Genomic DNA, 25,236 nt, shown 5'->3' on the forward strand with positions numbered 1-25,236 from the left:
GACCAGATCATTTTAAGACGACAATCAGTGCCGGGGAACTACTTTCTCAAGTTTAAGGTTCAACCTAAATACAAAGCACTTCTACAACTGATGTTAAGTCTCAACCTCATCATTCATATGGACACTCCTGGTTAACAACACGAAAGTCTTTCGCGTACCAGCAGTTGCTAAAGATTATCCTTTTTTTTTGATAGACAATAATTTGTAGCAACAAACCCCGACTTATCGGACAAAACTAACCAGTGTTAATGCAAATCAAAACTTTTATGGCAATCAAGTTCGACTCTATTGAGACAAAATGCAATCTTCACGACATACATAAATACTAATTAGCAACAATAAGTATGTTGCTCAAATTCACATTTGTGACGAATGTGGTGTATTCCAATAAATTAGAATACACTATTGCTACAAATCTTCTGTCTGTTTGCAAATATTAAAATTAACATATTGCCATGATTTTCCTGCAACATGTTTGTAACAAAATAATCCGATCGCTGCAATAAAGTAAAAGTGTCTCTAGCAGACTAGCACCAACAGTTTTTGTTGCTGTAAACTGTTCTTCTAAATATATTCTCGGACTAATATTTTTTTGCTCATACAGCTAGTATTGACTATTCAGTAAAAGCGTTTATGGCATACTAGCAGTATCTTCATCAGCAATGGCTTTAAAGACCGTCTGGGTTTTGATCATCTTCATAAGGGCTTGAAGCAAGTACCAGCTCCAAAAACTCTTCATCTTTACTTTGCTGGAAAAATGTAACGACAAAGTACTTGTTATACTTTCGACATCCAATAATTCAACGTTCAAAACGAACTAAACTAAAACCAAATAATTCATACCTCAGTAGGATATGAGAAGACATTATGAAGCTGAGACATGCCATCCTCCACAGGTTCGGTATGACCTATGCGGTGGTGTCGCTACAACCATTTCAAGAAAAAGAATATAACAGAGTGTAATAATGTATTATGAATAACGAGTATATGTTCCCCAAAAAACCTTAACTTTTACTCTTGCATTAATTTTCAACACATTCAACTTTTTACCCAATTCAATGCATGCAACCAAATAAAACTGAAATTTAATCTTCTCCAATTCCCAAAGGCTTCTGCAACCCACTTATCCAAACCTTCAATCATATCTCCATCCCTTAATTTGGGGAAGCAAAAACAGATAGAGATGGTTAAACTCTTTACCTAGACGGACTAAAGTCGATGTTTGCTTAAACACATTAAGTTGGATGGTACAAAGGATGGGATTAGAAATAATTTAAAGATATTTTGATAGAAGGAAAAATGCATAACATTCTTAAATTATTTTTTTATTATAATTTGGTTCGGCACAATTTATCGCTCTCTTTAAAAGAACAAATTGATTTCAAACTTTAGTGAGTTTCAATACAACAACAACAACATACCCAGTATTATCCCACACCGTGGCGTTTGGGGAGGCTAGTGTGTACGCAGACCTTACCCCTAAATATAAACAACAAAATATGATATTACTTGGTAATGTATGTGCAAGAGAGAACTTTGGATGAACAAACCAATACATTCCAGCGCTTATTTCATTTATAGGCAATAAAAAAGAAACTTGCCTTGAATTGTATTTGGCCAAACCATTGCAATTAGCCGTCCCCTGATTGCTACCATCATTGTTAGTTGAAAATCACCCCATGTTCATTTTCTATATATATTCAAGGCAAGTTTCTTTTTCATTTATAGGCAAGTTTCCTCTATTTTGATCATTTATAGGTAATTAAACTTCTTTTCTTTTCTTTCTTTGCTCTAAATTGTCTGTCACCTTTTCATTCCTCGAGAGTCAGGGGCGGACCCACCTTATAGCAAGGGGGGTCACTTGTACCCGCTTCGTTGAAAAAGTTAGTTATTTTTATATGTGAATTCCATCAGAAAACAGAAAATCTATATTTATTAACAAAACTGAACCCGCTTGACACAAACAAAGGCTGCGGAGCATTGGTAAAGAGGGTTCAATCAGGAAACTTGGTCACAGGTTCAAGCCTCCGCTAAAGCAGCCAACTAATATATTTTTATTTTAACAATACCCTGTTGCTAAACGTCCATTCTTCAGTTATACTTGTATTAATTTGCTTATGTTTTCTATTCGTCTTGTTTTTTCATACTTCTATTTATATTTTTTGTTTAGGTGGAATAAAAGTTATTCTTAATTAACTCTACTTTGCTTCAATAAATTAAATCTTTCTAATAAATGGATTTTTGTTCTCTCTTACATAGTTTTTGCTAAAAACATGAGAATGCTTTGCCGAATTATTATAATTTGTTTACTTAATTTAGTATATTTTATGTTTATAGTTTATTGTATCATCTCTTTTTCTCTAATCGTTTGTATCAAAATTTTAGTTTATAACTCTTTTTTTCAACTTTGTTTTGTTAAATTTCTTATATATATATATACATATATATTTATATTCCCCAACTTTGTTTTGAAAAAGCAGCATGAATTTAAAATGACTTCATTTTGGCTCTTGAGAGTACGTCACGGGAAAAAAAAGAGCAATGAATAAATTTTGTTTGCAGGAGCCGATTGTACAATTGGTTACCGTTGTTTTTGACTGAACCCGCTTGTACAAAATCCTAGGTCCGCCACTGTCGAGAGTCAAGCATATTAAACTCTGAAAGGCTCAACTTGTATTAGCTTTATAACGTAATATCTACATATCCAAAATATTATCTTTTTAATCATTCCATAATTATTTTCAGACCGAGAAAAGATCAAGTTCAACCCTTAAAAACATGAATTATTAGAGAAAATGGAAGAGCATAATGTTTAATTTGTTTTGATTGCATATTGGCGAGGAATAAAGAAAAATGCTCAAGAAGTGTATACCTGATGAGGTTGAACGTTCCCTTGATTCACGAAAGAAACACTAAGATCACCAATGCCTCGTGATTGCTGCGTATCATTAATGTTGTGAAACTCAGAAAAGTTACAAACCTGATCGAGCATAGCCTCGACTTCTTGCCCCCTGCAAACGTTGTTAACAAATGATGGTAGTTGCATATAAGTTTCTTCATCAATATGATCAGACAATATGGCGGAGCATTTCTTTTCTCCATCAAATCTAACCGAAGAAGATGCCTCTTGAGCAAAACATTGTTCAGAGTCATGTTGGCTTTTACCAATGAAGTTCATGGGACCAGCAAAAAGAGTAGATGCCTCATCAGCATAGTTATTTTGAGTGAAATTGGTACCACATTGGTCATCAGCAAGGCCATCACGAAGAAAGTTCAAATTTCCGTTAAGGGTAGCGTGCTCTGTGATACCATTGGTCCCTAATGCTAGTAAGTTCCTATCAGATAACCTATTGGCAGGATTTCCAGAAAGCATTCTATGAACTTGAGTTGAAGTAGAACCATTCATGAGCTGAGATGAAATATCTTCATAAGCCGATGATCCCGTTTGATAGTTGTTTGCTTTCATTGTGCTAGTCAACTGATTCGCCTTATACAGTGGATTCCCATTGCTATGTGTTATATTACCCAAATTACCTTCATTGAGAAACAACTGTGCTTGTTCATATCCTGATGGAATAGTTTGTCTTGTTTGCTGGGTTCTGAAAGACGAACTGCCATTGTTTGCAGTGTGAATCAATGACCGGGGGTTAGTGGTGTTTTCGGAGAACTGTTTCTGCAATCCAAATTTTTCCTGACTGAGCATTCCTGATGCACTAGTTGATTGAACAGCCTTAATGGCTAAGCTTGTGTCAGCAGCTTGTATTCTACAGCATGCATCAGAGACTCGTTCCAAGAAAATACGATATTTCTGCAAAATTAGCACAACTTGCTTGGAATGAATAGAAGAATTGATAGTTAGGACGGGACAAATTAAAAAGGCTACCTAAGTTTTAGGAATGTAAATTTAAAGTCACCAATTCTGTTATCACCAAACCAAGTTCCTAAAGTAAGCTAATTATTAAAATTACTTTTTTCCCGTAGTATGCAAACTTAGTAGCTAGATTAAATTCTCTGCAACATGATATGTTAAGTACACTGATATATCGTATAAAAGACTTTAGATAAAGGGTTACTTATAGTCAACTAGAGGTAACTACTATATATTAAAAAAGGTGAACAAGAGACCTGTAAAAGAAAATATATAGCGCGCTACAACCCCATGCAAAAGTAGACCAATAGCAACAGAAAGTAACCACTAATTTAGTACATATAGCTTTTTTTGATAAGGTCATTAGTATATAAAACTTAAATTCTTATCTTTAGATTTGATTTTCATTATTGATTCTGTAGAAATCTTTTACATGCTTAGCATAATTTCCAACGATTTTAATTTTATATCCTTATTGAACTGATATAAAAGGAACTTTCTGAAATTTCTTCCATACTGGTGATTTCTTAGAAGATATACAAGGGAACCGTCAGAACTCCTCCTGTAGTGGTGGAGTTCAATCAATTTACTATATTCTAGTGTAAAACATTTTTTTACGTTATCAGTGTAGTTTATGCTGTGATAGCAAGTATAACCACTTCTAGCAAATCACCATTTAATAATTATCATAAGATCTTGTTGTAATTGTTAGAAGTAGTTCATGTACAGTATCCCACATTGGTATAGAACGCTTTAGGTATATGTTAACATTATATATAAATAGGCTTTTGTAAAACATTTAACAAATATCAAGAACATATTTTTTCCAGTGCTATCTCACATGGTATCAGAGCAGTAGAGGTGAGACACATCCGGGAACAAGAATATAGAGCCAGAAGTCACCGTGCCTCAATTTTGAGACACATCCGGGAACTAGAATATAGAGCCAGAAGTCACCGTGCCTCAATTTTCCGGCGACATTTCACGACTGTCTTACGTCATCTCTCTCTCCGTCAGTGTTGTGCAAAATCCAACACTACCACAAGATCCGTCATCATCCAACGACCAAACCCCAGTGAACCTCTCCGGCAACAGTCGCCTCACGCGCCGTCAGAAGCTAGGGTTCGCGCGCCGGCGAGTACGACCACTTCCGGCCATTTTTTGAAAAAGTTTCTTCGGAACAGTTGATTCGTCTGCTAATTCCGACCCCATCCGTACGTACTGTTTTCGTTTTATTCCGATCACTTTGAGTTTTTTCCAGCGACTACACTAACTTTTTCTGGCAGCTACAGTAAATTTTCCGGCAACTACAGTGTTTCATTCGTCTGTTTCAGTGGGTTACAGTTGATTTTTTCTAATATTTGGTAATAATTTGCTCGACCTCTCTTCAATCCAACAATGTCTTTGGGATTTGATGTTTTTGGGTCTAAAAACATGAGTTCCGGAAGTTCTAGTGTTATGATTACCTTGGAACCTTTAATGAGAAGTTCACACTACTTAGTTTGGGCTTCGTCTGTCGAGTTGTGGTGTAAAGGTCAAGGTGTTCAAGATCATTTAACCAAAAAGGCTAGCGAAGGAGATGAAAAAGCCAAAGCACTTTGGGAGAAGATCGATGCTCAGTTATGTAGTATCCTGTGGCGATCTATTGATTCCAAGTTGATGCCCTTGTTTTGTCCATTCCAGACATGTTATTTAGTTTGGGAAAAAGCTCGCACTTTATACACTAATGACATATCTCGTTTTTATGATGTGATATCGCAGATGACAAATCTAAAGAAACAGGAATTAGATATGTCTACTTATTTGGGGCAAGTACAGGCAATCATGGAGGAATTTGAGAAGTTGATGCCAGTTTCTGCTAGTGTGAAAAGCAACAAGAACAACGACAAAAGATGTTTCTAGGTCTTACCCTCGCTGGACTTCGTAATGACCTTGATTCAGTACGCGATGCTAGTCCGACTGTCCCCACAGTTGATAAATTATTCTCTTGGTTACTTCGCCTTGCTACAACGCCCAGTCATACAGTATCTCATCACAGATAAATGATTCCTCTATTCTCGAATCCCAGACAATGGAAAATCGAGCATCCCAGACTATGGAGAATATACGAGGAGGTCGCTTTGGACGAACTCGACCAAAGTGTTCTTATTGTAACAAGCTTGGGCACACTCGTGAGGTGTGTTACTCTTTGCATGGTTGACCACCTATAAATGCTCATGTTGCTCAGACTGAGACCGTAGGTAGCCAGGGGTTTTCTTTCTCTGAAGGGGAGTATAATGAGTTCCTTCAATATTGAGCAACTAAGAGACACCCCCACAAGTAGCCTCTGTCGCTCAAACTGATACTTCTGCTGTTGGTAATTCCTTTGCTTGTGTTTCCCAGTTTACTACTCTTGGACCATGGTCATGGACTCAGGCGCATGTGATCATATTGCTGGTAGTAGGTCACTTTTGTCAAATATTGTTATTCACAATCTCTTCTAAATGTTACTCTAGCCAATAGAGTCCAAACAAAAGCAAAAGGAGTTGGACAAGCTAATCCCGTCCTCTATCACTTTAGATTTTGTTCTTTATGTCCCTAGTTGTCCTTATAATCTCGCATTTGTTAGTTATTTGACTCGTACCCTCCAGTGTGGTATATATTTTATTGATGATTCTTTTATTATGTAGGACCGCAGTACGGGACAGACAATTGGCACTAGGCGTGAATCACAAGAACTTTACTACCTTAACTCACTCAATCCCTCTACAGCGTGTCCCGCTATAGATCCTCCAGACCTAATTCACAAAAGTCTAGAACATCCGAGTTTAACCAAGCTTCAGAAGATGGTTCCCTAATTTGTCTAGTTTGTCTACATAGATTGTGAGTCGTGTCAACTTAGTAAACATATTCGAGATACATTTCACGTAGTGTTGAAAGCCGTGCAGAGTCTGTTTTTTCTTTAGTTCATTCTGATATATGGGGTCCTAGTAAAGCCAGTTCAACCTTAAGATTTCGTTATTTTCTTAGTTTCATTGATGATTACTCAAGATGTACTTGCATTTTCCTAACGAAAGATCGTTCTGAGTTGTTCTCTATTCCAGAGTTTTTGTGCTGAAATTAAACTCGTTAGGTTGCAAAAAGATATACTCAGATATTTGAACTTGATTATAGTGACACTTTCTCTCCCGCGGCTACAGTCACATTTGTTCGCCTTTTTCTGGCCATGGTTGTTGTTCGTCATTGGCTTCTTTATCAGTTGGACATTAAGAATGTCTTTCTCCATTGTGATCTTGAGCATGAAGTTTATATGGAGCAACCGCCAGGTTTTGTTGCTCAGGGGGAGTCTAGTGGTCTTGTATGTCGATTACGCAGGTCATTCTATGGTTTGAAACAATCTCCTCGACCTGGTTTGGTAAGTTCAGCACAATTATTCGAGAGTTCGACATGACTCGTAGTGAAGCTGATCACACAGTCTTTTATCCGCATTCTACTCTTAATTTGTGTATTTATCTGGTGATTTATGTTGATGATATTGTTATTACTGGCAATGATCAAGATGACATTACTAGTCTGAAACAACATCTCTTTCAGCACTTCCAGACTAAGGATCTCGGCGGATCGAAGTACTTTCTAGGTATTGAGGCCGCTCGGTCTAGTTAAGGTATTATTATTTCACAAAGGAAGTATGTTTTAAGCATTCTTGAGAAGACAGGAATGATGGGTTGCAGACTTGTTGACACTCCCATGGATCTGAATGCTAAGTTTCTGCCAGGATAGTGCGAGCCTCTTAGCGATCCTGCAAGATATAGGCGGCTTGGTTAGCAAATTGAATTACCTCACAGTGACTAGACCTGACATTTAGTGTTGTAAGTCAGTTTATGGACTCTCCTTGCGATAGTCATTGGGATGCAGTTGTTCGCATTCTTCGGTATATAAATCAGCTCCAGGCAAAGGACTATTATTCGAGGATTGAGGCCATGAGCATATTGTTGGATACACAGATGCTGATTGGGCAGAGTCACCTTCTGATAGACGTTCCAAATCTGGATATTGTGTCTTAGTAGGAGGTATTTTGGTCTCTTGGAAAAGCAAGAAACAGAATGTAGTTGCTCGATCTAGCATAGAAGCAGAGTATCGAGCCATGGCTCTTGCAACATGTGAGCTAGTTTGGGTCAAACAGTTGCTCAGTCAGATGGAACTCGTGTGTGATAATCAGGTTGCCCTTCATATTGCATCAAATTGTATTCCATGAGAGGACCAAACACATTGAGATTGGTTGTCACTTTATCAGAGAGAAGATTCTCTCAGGAGATATTGTTATAAAGTTTGTGAAGTCAAATGATCAACTTGCAGATATTTTTACCAAGTCCCTCTTTGGTCCTCGTATTAGTTATATATGTAACAAGCTCGGTACATATAATTTATATGCACCAGCTTGAGAGGGAGTGTCAGAAGTAGTTCATGTATGGTGTCCCACATTGGTATAGAAGGCTTTAGGTATATGTAAACATTGTATATAAATAGGACTATTTGTAAGACATTTAACGAATATCCAGAATATATTTTTTCTCTTGATTTCTCACAGTAATTATCTTACAAGTGACCCGATTGTGTAAATCTTTTTATCCCGCCAGTACATAGAACTTAAGCTCCTTCCTTTATTCTCCCGTCGCTTCTCCCAAAATCATGAAAGAGCTCTTCTTTTACTATCGACTACATATCCTCATCAAATTCACATTTCTGGTCTTTATTGTTAACGTTGATAACCCAAGAAAGCGAAGAAGATATACTAACCAAATAAGAGGCTGAGTTTCTCACTTTTGTTCATTGATGCAAATCTGGTCACCATCAAGTTAATTTCGGGTGAGGACCTAATCTTGTTTTCATATTTTTATTCATAAAAGTTCGTATTGTATTATAAAATTAATGACATTCATCTCATCACACGAGCAACATAGACTAATAATCACTATTGAGAGTGAACTTTACAAATGATAAGAGCTAATAATATACTGTAAAAAGTTTTCCAACTTTTAAATTAACTGATGCTAACTGAACAGAAAAAGGTAGTGTACCGTAATAAGAAGCGGTTGGTATGACTGGTGTAAAAGGGTGTTACATTGTCATAATATAAGAATCAAACAAAGTGAGATTCTAATGATAAAAGCTAATGGACGGTTGATATCCATATAGATAGTCATGAATATCTTAATAATTGAAGTAAAACAAATACGGACATCTGTGATCTCCTATTTTATGAAATTATGCACTAGTTCAAACCAAGTAATACAGAAGTCAAACGTTACTTCACCTATATGGACTAGTTCAAACAAAGTAATGCAGAAATCAAACATAACTTCACCTATTTAATATGTGAAAGCCATGATACCAATTATAGTTAAACATATGTATTTAGAAGTAAACCTGCAAATGGCTGGCGACATTTGCTCTAGTTAATCCAGGGACTTTCATTTGATCAAGAATCTTTTTTGGCGCAGCTTCTGCGTGAAAAATTCAGGTAGCAAAATATTAACAATTTAATGTTCTTTTAAGTTTGACACCTTGAAAAACTCTTTTTAATAAAATAAATATGCAACTTACTGTCAAATCCAATGTCTCTGATGGCTTCCAAGAACTTGTTGTGTAGTGAACTTGTCCACACAACCTTAGTCTTTTTAAATGGTGCAGCAGAATTACCACTGTTATCTTTATCAGCGTTCCTCTGTGTTCTTGCAGGTTTCCTCTTAGATTTTTCCTTCTTGATATGTTGATAGCAATTTTCATTGATAGATGATGCAGACTCCCTGACTTCATGAAGGCTTTTCTTATTGCAAGTGGAACTTTTCTCCAAACAATCAATTTCCTCAAGAAGAACTCTTTTACCTTTCTTCTTCTGCAACAGTGAGTACTGCCATAGATCTCTTAGATCATCTACAGATATAGGCTTAACAAGGAAAAATGCAGCCCCACCGTCTAGTCCTTTCAGGATCGTACCTTCTTTGTCATCAGCTGACATCACTGACATTCAATATGTAAGCTTGGATCATAAGCCTTTTTTTTAATGATCAGGGAATACAATACTGAACATTTCATGCAAAATAAAATTGAAAAAAGAATCAGACTTACAAACAACGGGTAGCTCAAATTCGTCGGTTATCACTTGTTGAAGTTCAAAGCCATTCATATCAGGCATGTGCACATCAACGACAACGAGATCAAAAGAGCCGCCTTTGATCCGAAGTATAGACAAAGCATCCATTGGATGTTTGACAGTCATAACTGGAGTAAAACCAAAATAGTTTATTGGTTAGATGCATTATGAAGGAGAAATGACAACTGCTCCATATAGAAACATTTTAAAATCCAAATAACAATATCCTACGCTAAGTCGCCTATAAGTTCTGACATCAAGATTAATAGCCAAAGCAAAGGAACTACATTTTCCATACATATGCTGATGTTAGATCTATTAATGTGGTTATCGTAAATAAAGACAATTCCATAAATACAGATGTGCTTAAATATCGTTATCAGATTCATTAGGTTCCTTTTTTCTTTTTCTTGTGAATCTAATTAAAATTTCTTACTATAACTGGAAAGAAAAAACATGTTGATACTGTCATTAGCATTGGATGCTTGGTAAAGAACATCTCAACCAATCTATTGAGAGACTCCTCTTTGTGTTTGCCTTAAAATAGGAGAGAATGAAAGCCTCGAGGCACAAGGAAAGGCGTTTTACGTATTAGGGCGAGGCATAAGCCTCGAGGCGCTAGGCGTAAGCCCCATGGATCTTTAATTTTTAATATTTTATAAATTAATACAATAAAAATAAATATTACAATAAGGTAAAATTATATAGAAATTATAGAAATTTCAAGAAAATATAAAATAAATGAAATGTATATAGAACTACTTCATCTTAAAATGCTAATTTGAATCAGCAATTGACTAAAAAACTAATCAAAACTGCTTCATCAAAAAAACTAATCAAACTTTGGCAAAGAAGTTGGGTAGAAATTTATAAACTAACTTGTAAGAGTAAAATAACTTAAAAAGAAAGAAAAGCAAAGAAGGAACCTGCAATTAGAAGTGTTGAACCACAAATCATGGAGTATGATGCATTTTCGTTTTTAAGTTTGCAAATTGATCATTTTTTTCCTTTACCCGGTAGAGGACAAAGAGAAAGATAAAAATTAGGGCTAACAATAAAAAAACTTTTGACTTTAAAGTTTTTTAACTTTTTAGAATGTAAATAACAAGTTGATTTTTGTGTTTATTGGTATTAAATTAAGGAATTGTAATTTTAATTCTAATTTAAAAGATTTTCTGGGCTTATGCCCTAAAACAAAAACTCACCCAACGCCTAAGTATACGCCCAGAACATTGAGGCTTATGCCTCGCAATACTTTCGTACCGCCTCCCTCCCTCCCCCTCGTTTTTACTATGCCGCCCCGGGGCAAAAACGGCTCTTAAAGCACTGGTTGTGATTCCCCTTCATTCTTCAGCAAGTCATACTCACATCGAATCCAAAGAAGAGCTAATGAAGTGGCACCTTAAATTAATCGTTCCACTTCTGTTCCTAAATAGGAAGTATGAATAACTTTGGTACATCTGGTAAGTAACTTGAATTCACATGTCATGTTACTTAAAGATCTAACGCTTACCACTTTCAAATCTAGGATACATCGATCTCCGTTAAGGCTATCTAACATAAAGAAATTGTAGCATGAAAAGCAATTCATGCATGCAAGACACCATCCCAAATTAGGGGAAGAAAAAACAAGACAACGAAATAGCAAAAAAGATTTGGCGCATACCTTGGTATTTACATTTCTTGAGTATCATAGCAACAATGGAAAGACAAACAACATCATCATCCACAACCAAAATGCTGATTGACTTGTTTATGAGTGTCTCAACTTCCATTGATTGGCAAAGGTTGACTCTGTGGCGAAGATTGTACTAACTAAAGTAAATGAAGTATTTGGCCAAATTGAATAATGACAACCGCCACCAGTGTTGTAGATGGTTTATTCAGAGTGAAAAGGGGCAGATTTAGAGATATTCGCCCTCGGACCAAAAAGAGAAAAAAATTGTTCCCCTTTCCCACTTGTACAATCAAGTGTGAACACATTAGCACGAAAAATTGGCATAAATATATATTTATTAAAAGTTCTGTTAGATTTCTAAATTTTTCTTGGCATATTAGAATAGAGCAGTCATTACATTAGCATATTAAGATTCTTTTTAGTAATTCTGTTACTATACTTTTCACCAGCCGCTACTCCACTACCTATTATAATTGACACGCATTCATCTTCTTTCTCTTTCAGAGTTTGTTTTTTTAAATCTGCTTTCCTTAACAGGCTTGTAAAAGCTATAACTTCACCATGAAAGACTGGGCTGGCTAGGTATTCAAATTTATACCCACTTTCTTGATAAGGCTTTAAATTGATGATTCGCTAGTTCATAATGGTTTCCGTGAGAATGCACGGGAGAAAAATCTTATTATTGATATATTCGTCTTTCAATATAATACAAGAAGTCCTATTTATAGCTATACTCTACAAAGTACGTATTACTCCTATTCCAATGTGGGACTAGACTTATATACATAACTGTAAACTAACTAACACTCCCTCTCAAACCGGTGCATACAAATCATATGTACTGAGCTTGTTACATATATAACCAATACGAGGACCAGTGAGGGACTTGGTGAGAATATCTGCAAGCTGATCATTCGACTTCACAAACTTTGTAGAATCTCTCCTGAGAGTATCTTTTCCCTGACAAAGTGACAGTCAATCTCAATGTGTTTAGTCCTCTCATGGAACACCGGATTTGACGCAACATAAAGAGCATCTTGATTATCACGCACCAGTTCCATCTTGCTAATTTCTCCGAACTTCAACTCCTTGAGCAACTGCTTGACCCAAACTAGCTCACACGTTGCCATAGCCATGGCCCGATATTCGGCTTCGGCGCTAGATCGAGCAACTAGATTATGTTTCTTGCTCTTCCAAGAGACCAAATTACCTCCTACTAGAACACAATATCCAGACGCAGAACGTCTATCAAAAGGTGATCCTGCGCAATCAGCATCTGTGTACCCAACAATCTGCTCGTGGCCTCGATCCTCGAGTAGTAACCCTTTGCCTAGAGCTGACTTTATATACCGAAGAATGCGAACATCTGCATCCCAATGACTATCACAGGGAGAATCCATAAACTGACTTACAACTCACCGGAAAAGAAATATCAGGTCTAGTCACTGTGAGGTAATTCAATTTGCCAACCAACCTCCTATATCTTGTAGGATCTCTAAGAGGCCCCCCTGTCCAGGCAGAAGCTTAGCATTCAGATCCATAGGAGCGTCAACAGGTCTGCAACCCTTCATTCCGGTCTCCTTAAGAATGTCTAATGCGTACTTCCGCTGTGAAATAACAATACCTGAGCTAGACTGAGCAACCTCAATACCTAGAAAATACTTCAATCTGCCTAGATCCTTAGCCTGGAAGTGCTGAAAGAGATGATGTTTCAGATTAGTAATACCATCCTGATCATTGCTAGTAATAACAATATCGTCAACATAAACCACTAGATAAATACACAGATTAGGAGCAGAATGCCGATAAAACACAGAGTGATCAGCTTCACTACGAACTCCTAAATAATTGTGCTGAACTTACCAAACCAAGCTCGAGGAGACTATTTCAAACCATATAATGACCTGTGCAATCGGCATACAAGACCACTTGACTCCCCCTGAGCAACAAAACCAGGTGGTTGCTCCATATAAACTTCTTCCTCAAGGTCACCGTGGAGAAAGCATTCTTAATGTCTAACTGATAAAGAGGCCAATGACGTACAACAGCCATGGACAAAAAGAGACGAACAGATGCTACTTTAGCTACGAAAGAGAAAGTGTCACTATAATCAAGCCCAAAATCTGAGTGTATCCTTTTGCAACAAGACGAGCCTTAAGCCGATCAACCTGGCAATCCGGGCCGACTTTGACTGCATAAACCCAACGACAACCAACAGGAGACTTACCTGAAGTAAGAGGAACAAGCTCCCAAGTGCCACTCGCATGTAAAGCAGACATCTCGCCAATCATAGCCTGTCGTCATCTTGGATGAGATAGTGCCTCACCTATAGACTTAGCGATAGAAATAATGGACAAAGATGATATAAAAGCATAATAAGGTGATGACAGACGATGATAACTTAAGCCGACATAATGGGGATAATGATTAAGTGTGGATCGTACACCTTTGCGGAGTGCAATTGGTTGACTAAGAGGAGACAAGTCTGCAGTAGGTGCAGAATCTGATGCAGGACGTGAATCACCTGGGCCTGATGCTGGACATGGACGACGATGATAAGTCAAGAGTGGTGGAGCTGCAACTGGAGCTAGAGCTATAGGTAGTGGAGCTGCAACTGGAGCTGTAGGTGGTGGAGCTGGAGTTGCAGAGGAAGATGAATGGGAGATAGTGACTGAATCTCCAAAAGATGAAACTGGTAGCACCTCAGAAATATTTAAGTGATTACCTGGACCTGTGAAGTATGATTGGGTTTCAAAGAAGGTAACATCAACGGACATAAGGTACTGCTGGAGGTCAGGAGAATAGCATCGATACCCCTTTTGCGTTCTCGAGTAACCTAGAAATATGCACATAAGAGCACGAGGAGCTAACTTATCTTTTCTTGGAGTAAGGTTATGAACAAAACACGTGCTTCCAAAGACACGGGGTAGAAGAGAGAACAATGGTAAGTGGGGAAACAGAATAGAGAATAGAACTTGATTCTAGATAGCTGAAGATGGCATACGACTAATAAGATAGCAAGATGTAAGAACTGCATCCCCCAAAAACGCAACGGGACATGAGATTGTATGAGTAAGGTACGAGCAATTTCAATAAGATGTCTATTCTTTCTTTCAGCTACCCCATTTTGTTGAGACGTGTACGGACAAGATGTTTGATGAATAATCCCATGAGAGTTCATAAACTGCTGAAATAGGGAAGACAAATACTCTAGGGCATTATCACCACGAAATGTGCTGATAGAAACCCCAAATTGATTTTGAATTTCAGCGTGGAAGGTTTGGAAAATAGAAAACAACTCGGATCGATTTTTCATCAAAAATATCCAAGTGCACCTGGAATAATCATCAATGAAACTGACAAAGTAGCGGAATCCCAATGTAGAACTGACCCGACTAGGACCCCAAACATCTGAATGGATTAAAGTAAAAGGTGACTCTGCTCGATTATTAAGACGCCGAGGGAAATTGGAGTGGGTATGTTTACCGAGCTGACATGACCCATACTCTAGAGTGGACAAGTGAGATAAACCAGGTACCGTTTTCTGAAGTTTTGACAAATTTGGATGTCCCAACCGTTTATATAATAAATCTGGTGAATTTGTAACAAGCTAAGTTGCTCGGACTCGGGTGCGGGTATCCGATATGGGGACAGATCCGAGTATCGTATTCGACAAAATCTAAATTTTAAGAATCGGGGGTGCAGATCCGGATATGGGTACGGGTGCGGGGATTCAACTAATAAAAAATAGATCTATAAAAATATTGTAAATTTTGAGAGATATGTGAAAAACTTACATGAATATTGTACAATTCAATCTTTCAATCTCCAAAATGGACATTATTCATTCATTGTTCTAAATTTGTTTGCTTTTGATTTTGAGAAATCAAAATCTCAATTTTTCTCCCAAATTTGTCAATGGACTCCGGTCAAAGTGTCCGAAGTCAGTTGACCGTATCCGGGACGTATCCCGTCCCCATATCCGTCCCGTATCCGGACGGGAATGGCACCAAAATCGAAGAGTCCGCGCAACTTAGGTAACATGACAAGTTGTTGAAGGAAGACAAGATGTGAGTCCATGTGATTTTGCAAGGAGAAGGTAATAAAGTCCATCTGATTCACGCCCGGTACCAATGATCCGTCCTGTACTGCGAACCTGTACAAAAACAAGGTCATCAAAAAATAAAATAGAGCATTTAAGTGATTTGGCTAAGCGACTAACGGCTATGAGATTAAAAGGACTACCGGGAACATAAAGAACTGAATTTAAAGTTAAGGAAGGAAGTGGACTTGCTTGAACTATTCCAGTTGCCATGGTTTGAGACCCGTTGGCCATTGTGACTGTTGGGAGAGATTGAGAATATGAAATAGTAGTGAAAAGAGATTTGTTACCAGAAATATGATCACATGCACCTGAATCAATGACTCGAGACTCAGAGGTTGAAGATTGGGAGACACAAGTCACGCTACTATCTATTTGAACAACGGAAGTTATCCCTGAAGATGTCTGTTTACATGCTTTGTACTGAAGGAACTCCATATAATCCGATAAAGAAACCATCTGGATTGGATTCAATGCATTGGATCCAACGGATTGTGAGTTAAAGGCTTTTGATACGAATGCCATTATAATATTGCCCCGAAAAAGCAGAATTCTTTTTTTCATTTCTGGGAATTACTGTTCTCGCCCGAAAACTCACTATTCATGCCGGAAAAAATAAAAGTGGTCAGAATTTGATTTTAATTGGATGGGTAGGCTCGGATTTGCGAGGAGAAGAGACTATTCTGAAGAAATTTTCCCAAAATATGGCTTGAAACAGTCTCACGCGCCGGCGCGTGGACGTCAGAACTTCGCCGGAAAACTTCTTCTGGCGGCGCGTGAGGGCGCGTGGGTGCTTTACTGCCGGAGATTTTTCTGAAGGTTGGTCGCCGAACTCTGATCTACTTCCTGGTGGTGTTGGTTTTTGCACAACACTGGCCGATAGTATGGTTCTTGCGGACAGATCTATTTTTGCCGAAAAAAGGGCTTCCGGTTGACTGTTTTCACTTCCCGGAGTCGCTATAATTTATGCACAGCGATAAATTTCTCACGGTTGCTCTGATACCATGTGAGAATGCACGCGAGAAAAATCTTATTATTGATATATTCGTCTTTTCAATATAATAGAAGAAGTCTTATTTATAGCTATAATCTACAAAGTACATAGTACTCCTATTCCAATGTGGGACTAGACTTATATACATAACTGTAAACTAACTAACAGTTTCCAATTTATTCACACTTGTTTGATAAGGCTTAATTTGATGGTTGGCAAGTTGATAATGGTTTTAATTTGAAGTAAAATGTCCTCAAAGTACAGTATGTGACCTTATCTGAATTTCATTAGTGCATTTTTTCTTTCACAGCATTCCTCTATAATACAGTAATTAAAGTTGTGCTCTCTCTAACAATTTAAGCATTTAAATGAGATGGTAACACTCTTAAACATAGTATTAGATCAAGCAAAGGTCCACAGTTCAAATCTCACTATCATTTATCATCAAAAAGAATTTTCATGTGTTTGGCCCACGAAATAGAGTCAGGCCTCATGTAAGCAAATGACTGTAGTCAAAAATCAGAATTTCCACATGCTTGACCCAAGAAAAAGCGTCACGCCTCGTGTAAGTAAATGACTGTAGATAGAAATCAGTTTAAGTAAAAATAACTTTGAAAAAATTTAATTAATGTCTTAGACATATAACATTTCAATTAGGAGTATTATATTTTACACTTATCCATTAGAACACCACTAACTATATCGTTTTTACACATTCTTTTGACAATTAAGGACATTCTTTTGATAATTAAGGTTAAAAAGGTAATATTATTAAATCCTTTTTACACAATTTACTATTGTATAAAGAATTATATAGTCATCATTAGTCGCTACATAATAGATAACACCTGATTACAAAAATTTTATAAGTAAAAAATTGAAGTAAATTTAACATTTGTCAATAAGAATTTTAATACTTAACTATATTATCTCATTTATATTATTTTAAAAGCTTTTGGTGCGGGGGTGCATCTGCTAACTGTTGAGAAGCATGAAGTAGAAGAAGAGAGGAGAGGAAACAAAATATGCGAAACTGTACCCTTCTTTCTTTCCAAGAGTCGACAGATGAAAGGGAGGATCTAAATAATGTGGTCAACTGAAACGCTAACAGCCTTGAAATTGTAGCTACTCCCTCAGTTTCATTTTATTACACACTTTCCTTTTCAGTCGGTCCAAAAGAATGACACACTTCTTCTTTTGGAACCTATATAATTTTAGCATCTCTATTTATCTTAATGACATGACTTGTTATGACCCATTTAATATAGAAGTTTATTTTTTTTATAAGGAGAGAGAAAATGAACAGAGTGAAACTCTCACCACCATTTACTTAAAAGGATAAGTTTGGTACTTTGTGTATGGCTTAGAAGTCAAGTCTTCTTTAATTTCTTATATTGTGAGCAAATGAGTCTAGTTAAACACATTCACATAAAATGGGATGGAGTAATATTTTGTATCAATCATTCAATCCTCAATTGTGTAGAAAGGGACACTCTAAAGGCTCACACTACAAGAAACTGGTCAATTTTCCAACAACCCAAACCGCCGGAAAATCCTCGGAAAACTAAAATTTTACGACGTTTATTCCTAGAAAAAGCTTCCTTCAGAATAATGCTTATCTATAAGATTTTTTGATCAAGGGTTGAAAATTATCAAAGGCTTTTGCAATGTAAAAGGAGAAATTGCCCGACGAAAAGTAGGTTAAAACGATATAATTTTCCAATGGATTTTTTTATTAAAAATTGAATACAAATATAAATGTATCGGATATGTTGTGTCATGAGAAAACAATCATTTTTCAGTGGATTGTCAGTCAAAAACATAGAATAATCATAGAGGATTTGCCAATTTGGTAAGTTTTCGACAACTTGCCAGACAGAACAAAGAACTACGAAAACATTTACTCCCTCTATTCTACCTTACATGACACTTTTCCTTTTTAGTCTATTCCAAAAAGAATGACCTCTTTCTATATTTGAAAATAATTTAACTTTAAACTTCTAATTTTGCCCTTAAAGACATGATCTTACGGCCACATAACTGTCATAACATGTTTAACACCACAAGTTCCAAAATTTTTATAACCACACAAATGTCGTGGCATGTGTAAGACCACAAATTCCAAAAGTCTTTCTGTGTCTAGTCAAACAAGTTCATATAAAATTAAATGGAGGGAGTAATATTTTCAACATACAGGCCACCAACAATTGTGAACGGGAAACTTTTGCTCAATTGTCAGCGGGTTTTCCTTCGGAATATACGGATGATTGCAAATAAGAAACTTTTCAATGGCTTAACAGTCAAAAACTGTGACATTCTCCACGGTTAATGTTTCAATGGTTTCGCCGTACAAAAATATGGGTCTTTGGCAATTTTAGTCCCTTTTTTACCGTTTTCCCCTCGAAAATAATGGTATGACCATTGATAAACTGAGAGATTTACTACTTCATTGGGCATTTTTAAAATTAATGGACATACTGCAAGCTCAATGCCTCTTAGAAACACAAAAATATAGGTAATTTGCTATTAAGGAATGCTGAAATAATGTAATTAAACATCAAATATATGTCTACTGAATACAATCTATCTAATGTACATTAGCAACCTATCCTAAGCTGCTCCAAACTCCATTTAGATTCATCTTCTAAAGAAATATTCGGAATAAGTTAGAACTTAGAAGACGAGTAAGATATCTTTTGGGAATTTCGGCAAAGGTTATCCAATAATTGGGCGTAACTTCATCCTATAATGTGCATTAGTTTTCCTTATTATAAAATAACACATCAAAATAACGAGGTTCGCTGCAAAATTTCGGTAGAGTTATATAACGCATCAAACAACCTGACAACACATCGAACAACACATATCTAAATCATATATGATTAGAAAATGAAATTTCTGACTGAATTGTAAACTTACGTATGTCGTCTCCGCCCAGAGCTCCCCCTGGACTTCTGGATGTGCAAAAGTCATTGCAAACCAAACTTCCAAGCTAAAGCCAGTAATCCCTCCATCTGAGAAGCAATATTGACAAATAAAGACATTAACTAATTTTCATCACTATAGATTTGCATCTTTCTACTGCTATAATGAATCAGATTACGTCACTGCAGTATTATATCTTTGAATTTCATGGACAAGTCCACATTGAATTTGTATTTCATCAGCCTACCTCAGCCATGCAACTCTACTGAGATAAACATTAAATTTTTCCATACTCAAAAGTTGATAGCCAATGTGATATATATGTCTATCCATTAAAAGAAAGCTCATCTCGTTGAATCTTATAGAATACTGAAACTAGAACAAGAATGCTCCGATCATAATATTGAGCAATTTACATAAAATTGACAAAGCATCTGTATATCAAACATGTTATCAACATTATTCTCTTAAATGTCTAATCAAGAAAGAAGAAAATGGAAAAAAGATTTGAATCAACAGTCAGAGGAATGAAGAGTTACTAGCTAGTTGCCGACCACGAGAGACGAGTGGTGAGTGGCGATGTTTATGGGGACAAGAGGGAAACGGTAAATATCCGACGGCCATCCATCGAAAACTCTAGCGAAAATCACTAATCAGAAAACGCATTTTCCTCTATTAGAAGTCGAGCTTTTGATGACCCTGCTTCGTAAAAATTACTATATTCTGAAAATAGCCATTCTACAGCCAGTTCTTTGAGATATAGAATTAATTCGACCAATGGAAGCCCTATAAAAACCCTCATTTGTTGAGAATTTTCAACGGACGTATTCCTTCCAAAAGAGAAGGAACTGTCTTTGAAAACTACTTCCCACAAAATTGCGTGAACTATCTTTGACGGATTGCAATGACCTCTACGTCAAGAAACTGAATATTAAAAAATTAAAAATTATAACTGTTCGGCGACTTCTAGTCAATGTATCTCCAATGTCTTGACAGCTTGTTGGTCAGTCGAAAACACCGTTAGAAATCAGCTAGTTCCTTTAAGAGTGAACGCTCAGGGCATACATTATCATATGATTAGCTTTGCTTGACCTGCAATGATACTACTCAGCCAAAGGTGGGTGTGAAGGACTATCAGCCCATCGCTAAGGGTCACACAGGTCAACTATCAAACGTACAATCAACTCAATCACAATCTGACACAGCCCAACATCTAATCAAACTTCACATTTGCTCCTTGTAAGAACCCAACTGGAGCAGGAAATCTTAGAATTCAGATCTCTCCAGTAACCAAATAAACATGTATGAGCTATCTTGCATTCAAATTTACAACTAAAGATTACTATGAGAACTTGGTGTAGAATTGTAGATTCACTCTAATGGTGAAGTTCTAACGAAGGAAACCTTAAATTTGGTGCAATTAGAAATAGTGGTGTTAGTCAGATCCTACTTAATGTTTTTCTTTTTATCCTAATAAAAGTTAATATTGAGATAATTATTTTGATGCGAGTATGTCTTTGTCATACTTGGATAATGACTTGTGTTTCATGAGATTACGGAGATTGAATGCTTTGATGCAGCAGTGAATTGACACCCCTTCGCTGGAAAATAACATAGTGTAGATTGGCAAACAAATCTTTTTATGTGTATATACTATAGGTTGAATCCCCTTGGCTTCTTCGTGTGTTTACTTCTTTATGTTATAAATCTCCTTAGTGAAATTTTGGCTCCATTTCTGCTTTGATATGTAACTTGAAGTGGCTATCTGATTTTGTTCCGGAAGTTGAGACCTCTGTGGCTCCAGTATGAGTATTATTATACAATCTTCCCTGACATCTTTACAGATGAGATGCTCTGTCTTAGACTCTTAGTTATTGACTCTATGTAACTGGAGTTTCTTTGGCCCCTAATGTAGCTACACAATATTAGACACAAGCTAATGCATCTAAGGAAAGAATCGGGATCAACTTGGCAAAGGCGACAAAATAATACTTGGGTCGGATCGAAATGACAGATAATCCAAAGAAGAGGGATTCTGGCAAGAGGTGCAGTATGAGGGAGTTCCAGACTTTGATTAACACTATCTTCGTCAGGGACATAAGTTAGATGAACGTAGATTTTGCTGAAACAGAAGAAGATTGAGTTCGAACAAAATCAACAAACAATAAGATAAAGAAGAGAAAATCGCAAAAGAAATAAAACCAGATGTGCTGTTTCAGGTTGAAAATAAAATACAGAAGGCTCGAGGAAAGAACCAAGAAAAGAACATAGATAAGGTGGTTGTGAAACTATTCCCAAGACCATCAAGCGACCAGAGAACAATCATAAGCAAATCCATTCCACAAAGAAAAGGTACGACAATCAAAATAAAAGGATAAGAATGCTAAAACTAAAAATTAAATAAAGGATCAATTTTCCTGCTTAACATGTCAGACCAAAGGTCCATCCGCTCTATAATGTAGACAGTGAATACAAAATCATCAAATTAACTTTTCTTACTTCAAATATAAGACAAGGTCTATCCATCTCATATAAAAGAGAATTCATGATTATCATATACACACCTATAGATGGTTAGTACTTACCCAAGTTTATGCTGCGATCAACAGCACCAACGAACACAATCCCCCGCAAAGAGAACATGTCTTTATAAGGGATGCTTGAGATCATCATCATCATGAGATGTGTGCCTCATGCCAGCCTTGAACTCTGCCACAATGGAAACAACAGACTAGACAGAGTTAAATTGTTTAGAATCATCATCAATTTTGGGAAGATTTACATGAAAGAGTGGGACAATATGATGCAAACAGACATAATAAGGAGCAACTGGAAGAAAAAATGAAAATTCCTAAAAAAAATGGTTAGGATTACATGGCCAGCAGTGTCAATATAGTAATCTCTTTACATCAAGAGAAGATGGTACTAGGATTTTAACTAAGGGCGCCAAAATGGCTAGTATTTTAACTATGTAAGCAGACCTTACCCCTACCCCGGAGGAGTAGAGAGCCTGTTTCCGAAAGACCCTCCGCTCAAGGAGACGAAAAGAGACATTCAATACATAGTAAAGATATATAAAAATTATTTTTACCTATATGTGGCTCCGCCACCGATTATAGTGCAAGCAAAATGATTAACATGCTGCCAAACGAAGAGGCAGTCCGGCGGATGTGATTGTTTCCACGAAATAAGATTTATAGTTTACATAAATGATAAAATCTCAGCATTGCAGTTCATGACTTCTTCCACACGCCTATCTTAACTCCTTATTTTTTCTTAAAAACTGAAATGACTCAACAGGTAGAAGAATATAGTTGGAGTAAAGAAAGTACGCTTAACAGGCTAAGAAGTGTGTGTTAAACAGAGTTAGTTGCTCGATGGACTGAATTGATGGAGAGAGGGACCCAAAACATTACAATACGTAAAGAATGGATTTTTTTAAAAAAGGAGTGAAATAACTCAACAGGTTGAAGAGTGGGGCAGAGTTAGTAGCACAATGGACATAATTGGGAGAGTGGGGCAAAACAATAGAATAGGTAAATAGAAAACTGTTATGAAAATGAACTTAATCAAAATTAGAATTTGATACCGTGCGAAAGAATCTAGGCATCAAACCCAAAATCGTATTGCAATGAGTGACATTATAAACCCCGTTAAAAAAATCTACACAACTGATGTGGAGTCAAGTTTACTAGCAATATCTCCTCCCTATATCACTTTCAAAGGGAATCAACTCCGCAATTAAGCAGTTAAAACAGAAACTCGGCTGATGAACAATAATAACTTACTGATTACAATCAAACCAAGGGATTCTAATTCCAAAATTCAGTTCGCCGTGATCTTCTGTATCAACTCTTCTCGATGAGAACGGAAGTTCTATTATTATTGCCTAAGCCAAATCCAGCAATTGCGTTTGAATTTTCATATTGCTAATTCAGTCGTATGGTGGAAAATCTGTTGAAACTTGAAAGTTTAAACTGATTTGCCGTTTTGGGCCTCAGCACAGCAGATTTGGAGCGGGTACGTTGAAGAGCAAATGAGCTAGTATTTTTATTTTATTTACACTAAACACCCACATAATTCGACTACACAATGCAAATACACCTTTTATATTTTGAAATCAATCACTTATAGCCCATATTATGAAAATCTTATGCAAATATGATGACGTCATCCTTTAATTAATTTTAGAAAAATAAAATTAAACCAATAATATAATGAAAAGTTTCCAGAAAGGAAGTTCATTGAGCTTACTAAATTTAAGAAAATTTCAAGCAGAACAATGAATAAGAATTAAACTAAGAAATGAGAAATATTTGTATGATAATAATTTGGTTTTAAAAAATACAAGCAACTTACATGTTTAGATGCAAGAAAATTATTTTTCTATTATATAGAAAAGGAAGATGGTTGACCAAGGGCATATATGTCATTTCATAAAAAATTCATGTTTGTATTTCTTAAATGCAAAATACACGTAGACCCCATATTCCTCTAGCCACAACTCTCCTTTCAATGCATGTGTTGATTAGACTATTTATGTAGTGCAAATGCTCATTTCCAATCTTTTTCTCATTTTGAAAAATTACTAATTTTGTTATTCAAATAGAAGTTTCCATAAAAAAAGTAAAATTTATTTTTAAATAATAAAACAACAAAAAGAAGCATCAATATTTACAAGATTTTCATATCTACCCATACTATTTTAAAGCAATTTGAAAATAAAAATTAAATAATTTTCATCTATCCATACTATTTGAAGACGATTTCAAACTAAATATTTTTATATTCAAAAGTAATTTTAAAAAATATAGCTTGTTAAACCTCAAAAGTTAATTAACTAAACAATAATTTTAATAAAATTATAACGTTGGGCCCGTATACGGACCTTTCCTCATCTAGTATATTAATAAATGGTACTCATCACGTACTAAGTAATATGTTGTCATTTCCTATTTATTTTTACTTTTGTTCCATTGTCATTTCCTATTTAAGAAAGTATCTATTTTCTTTTTTAATTAAAGGTGTGAATAATAACTTTTCAAACAAATTGTTTATCCTCTTAAATCTCACAAAACTAAATGTATTGAAATTTTTTACTTGTAATTTCATTTGTTTATTACATTTCATTATACTTAGTTATGGATCTATCTAATATTTCGAACATAAACACTTAATTCAATTAAGATATTATCCAAACTAATATTTTGTAGAATATTTATAGTATAGGAGGGATAACTATTTGATTTAAAAATATATAAAATGTGTATACAATTAAGTGACGTTACATATGCTTAGTGTAATTAATGTAAATCCGTAATTTTACAATGTAAGCCCACGTTTGACGTTCCAATACGTGTAAATTAATTCTCGGGGACATCTGTTTTGCACATTTGGTCTTCCTTGATATCCACAGAGTTCATTTGGCTTAGCTGATTTAGAGTAGCTTATAAGTATTAGGTGCTGAAAAGTATTTTTAAGTGCTGAAATTGATTTAAAAAATAAGCAGTTACATGTTTAGATAAAAGTATTAGAA

The 25,236-nt window shown here is 36.0% G+C and overlaps 1 protein-coding gene across 5 annotated transcripts; it reads right to left on the bottom strand.

The window, feature by feature from the left end:
- Positions 1-288: 288 nt before the first annotated feature.
- On the bottom strand, positions 289-23,750 carry LOC109216622 (two-component response regulator ORR26-like). Of its 5 annotated transcripts, none has more exons than XM_019380795.1 (11): positions 23,489-23,750; positions 22,286-22,409; positions 19,695-19,789; positions 11,668-11,795; positions 9,977-10,129; positions 9,452-9,868; positions 9,275-9,351; positions 2,873-3,808; positions 2,586-2,657; positions 844-924; positions 289-749 (listed from the first exon to the last, which is right to left on the bottom strand). In XM_019380795.1, exons 4-11 carry the CDS (start codon positions 11,774-11,776, stop codon positions 669-671), a joined length of 1,926 nt encoding a protein of 641 aa, XP_019236340.1. In that variant the 5' UTR covers positions 11,777-11,795; positions 19,695-19,789; positions 22,286-22,409; positions 23,489-23,750; the 3' UTR covers positions 289-668. The 5 variants fall into 5 exon arrangements, with proteins under 5 accessions (XP_019236340.1, XP_019236341.1, XP_019236343.1 ...); XM_019380796.1 differs by lacking the exon at positions 23,489-23,750 and adding an exon at positions 22,792-23,086; XM_019380798.1 differs by lacking the exon at positions 11,668-11,795.
- Between the last annotated feature and the right edge of the window lie 1,486 nt (positions 23,751-25,236).

This window comes from Nicotiana attenuata, unplaced genomic scaffold, assembly GCF_001879085.1.
Source record: "Nicotiana attenuata strain UT unplaced genomic scaffold, NIATTr2, whole genome shotgun sequence".
Lineage (NCBI taxonomy): Eukaryota > Viridiplantae > Streptophyta > Magnoliopsida > Solanales > Solanaceae > Nicotiana > Nicotiana attenuata.

Coding starts and splice junctions, on each gene's coding strand:
- LOC109216622 (XM_019380795.1), bottom strand. CDS start 11,776: ATGGAAGTTGAGACACTCATAAACAAGTCAATCAGCATTTTGGTTGTG. Junction 10,130..11,667: donor CAAGAAATGTAAATACCAAG/GTATGCGCCAAA, acceptor GTTTTACTCCAG/TTATGACTGTCAAACATCCA. Junction 925..2,585: donor GGGTTCAGTCAAAAACAACG/GTAACCAATTGT, acceptor AAATGGTTGTAG/CGACACCACCGCATAGGTCA.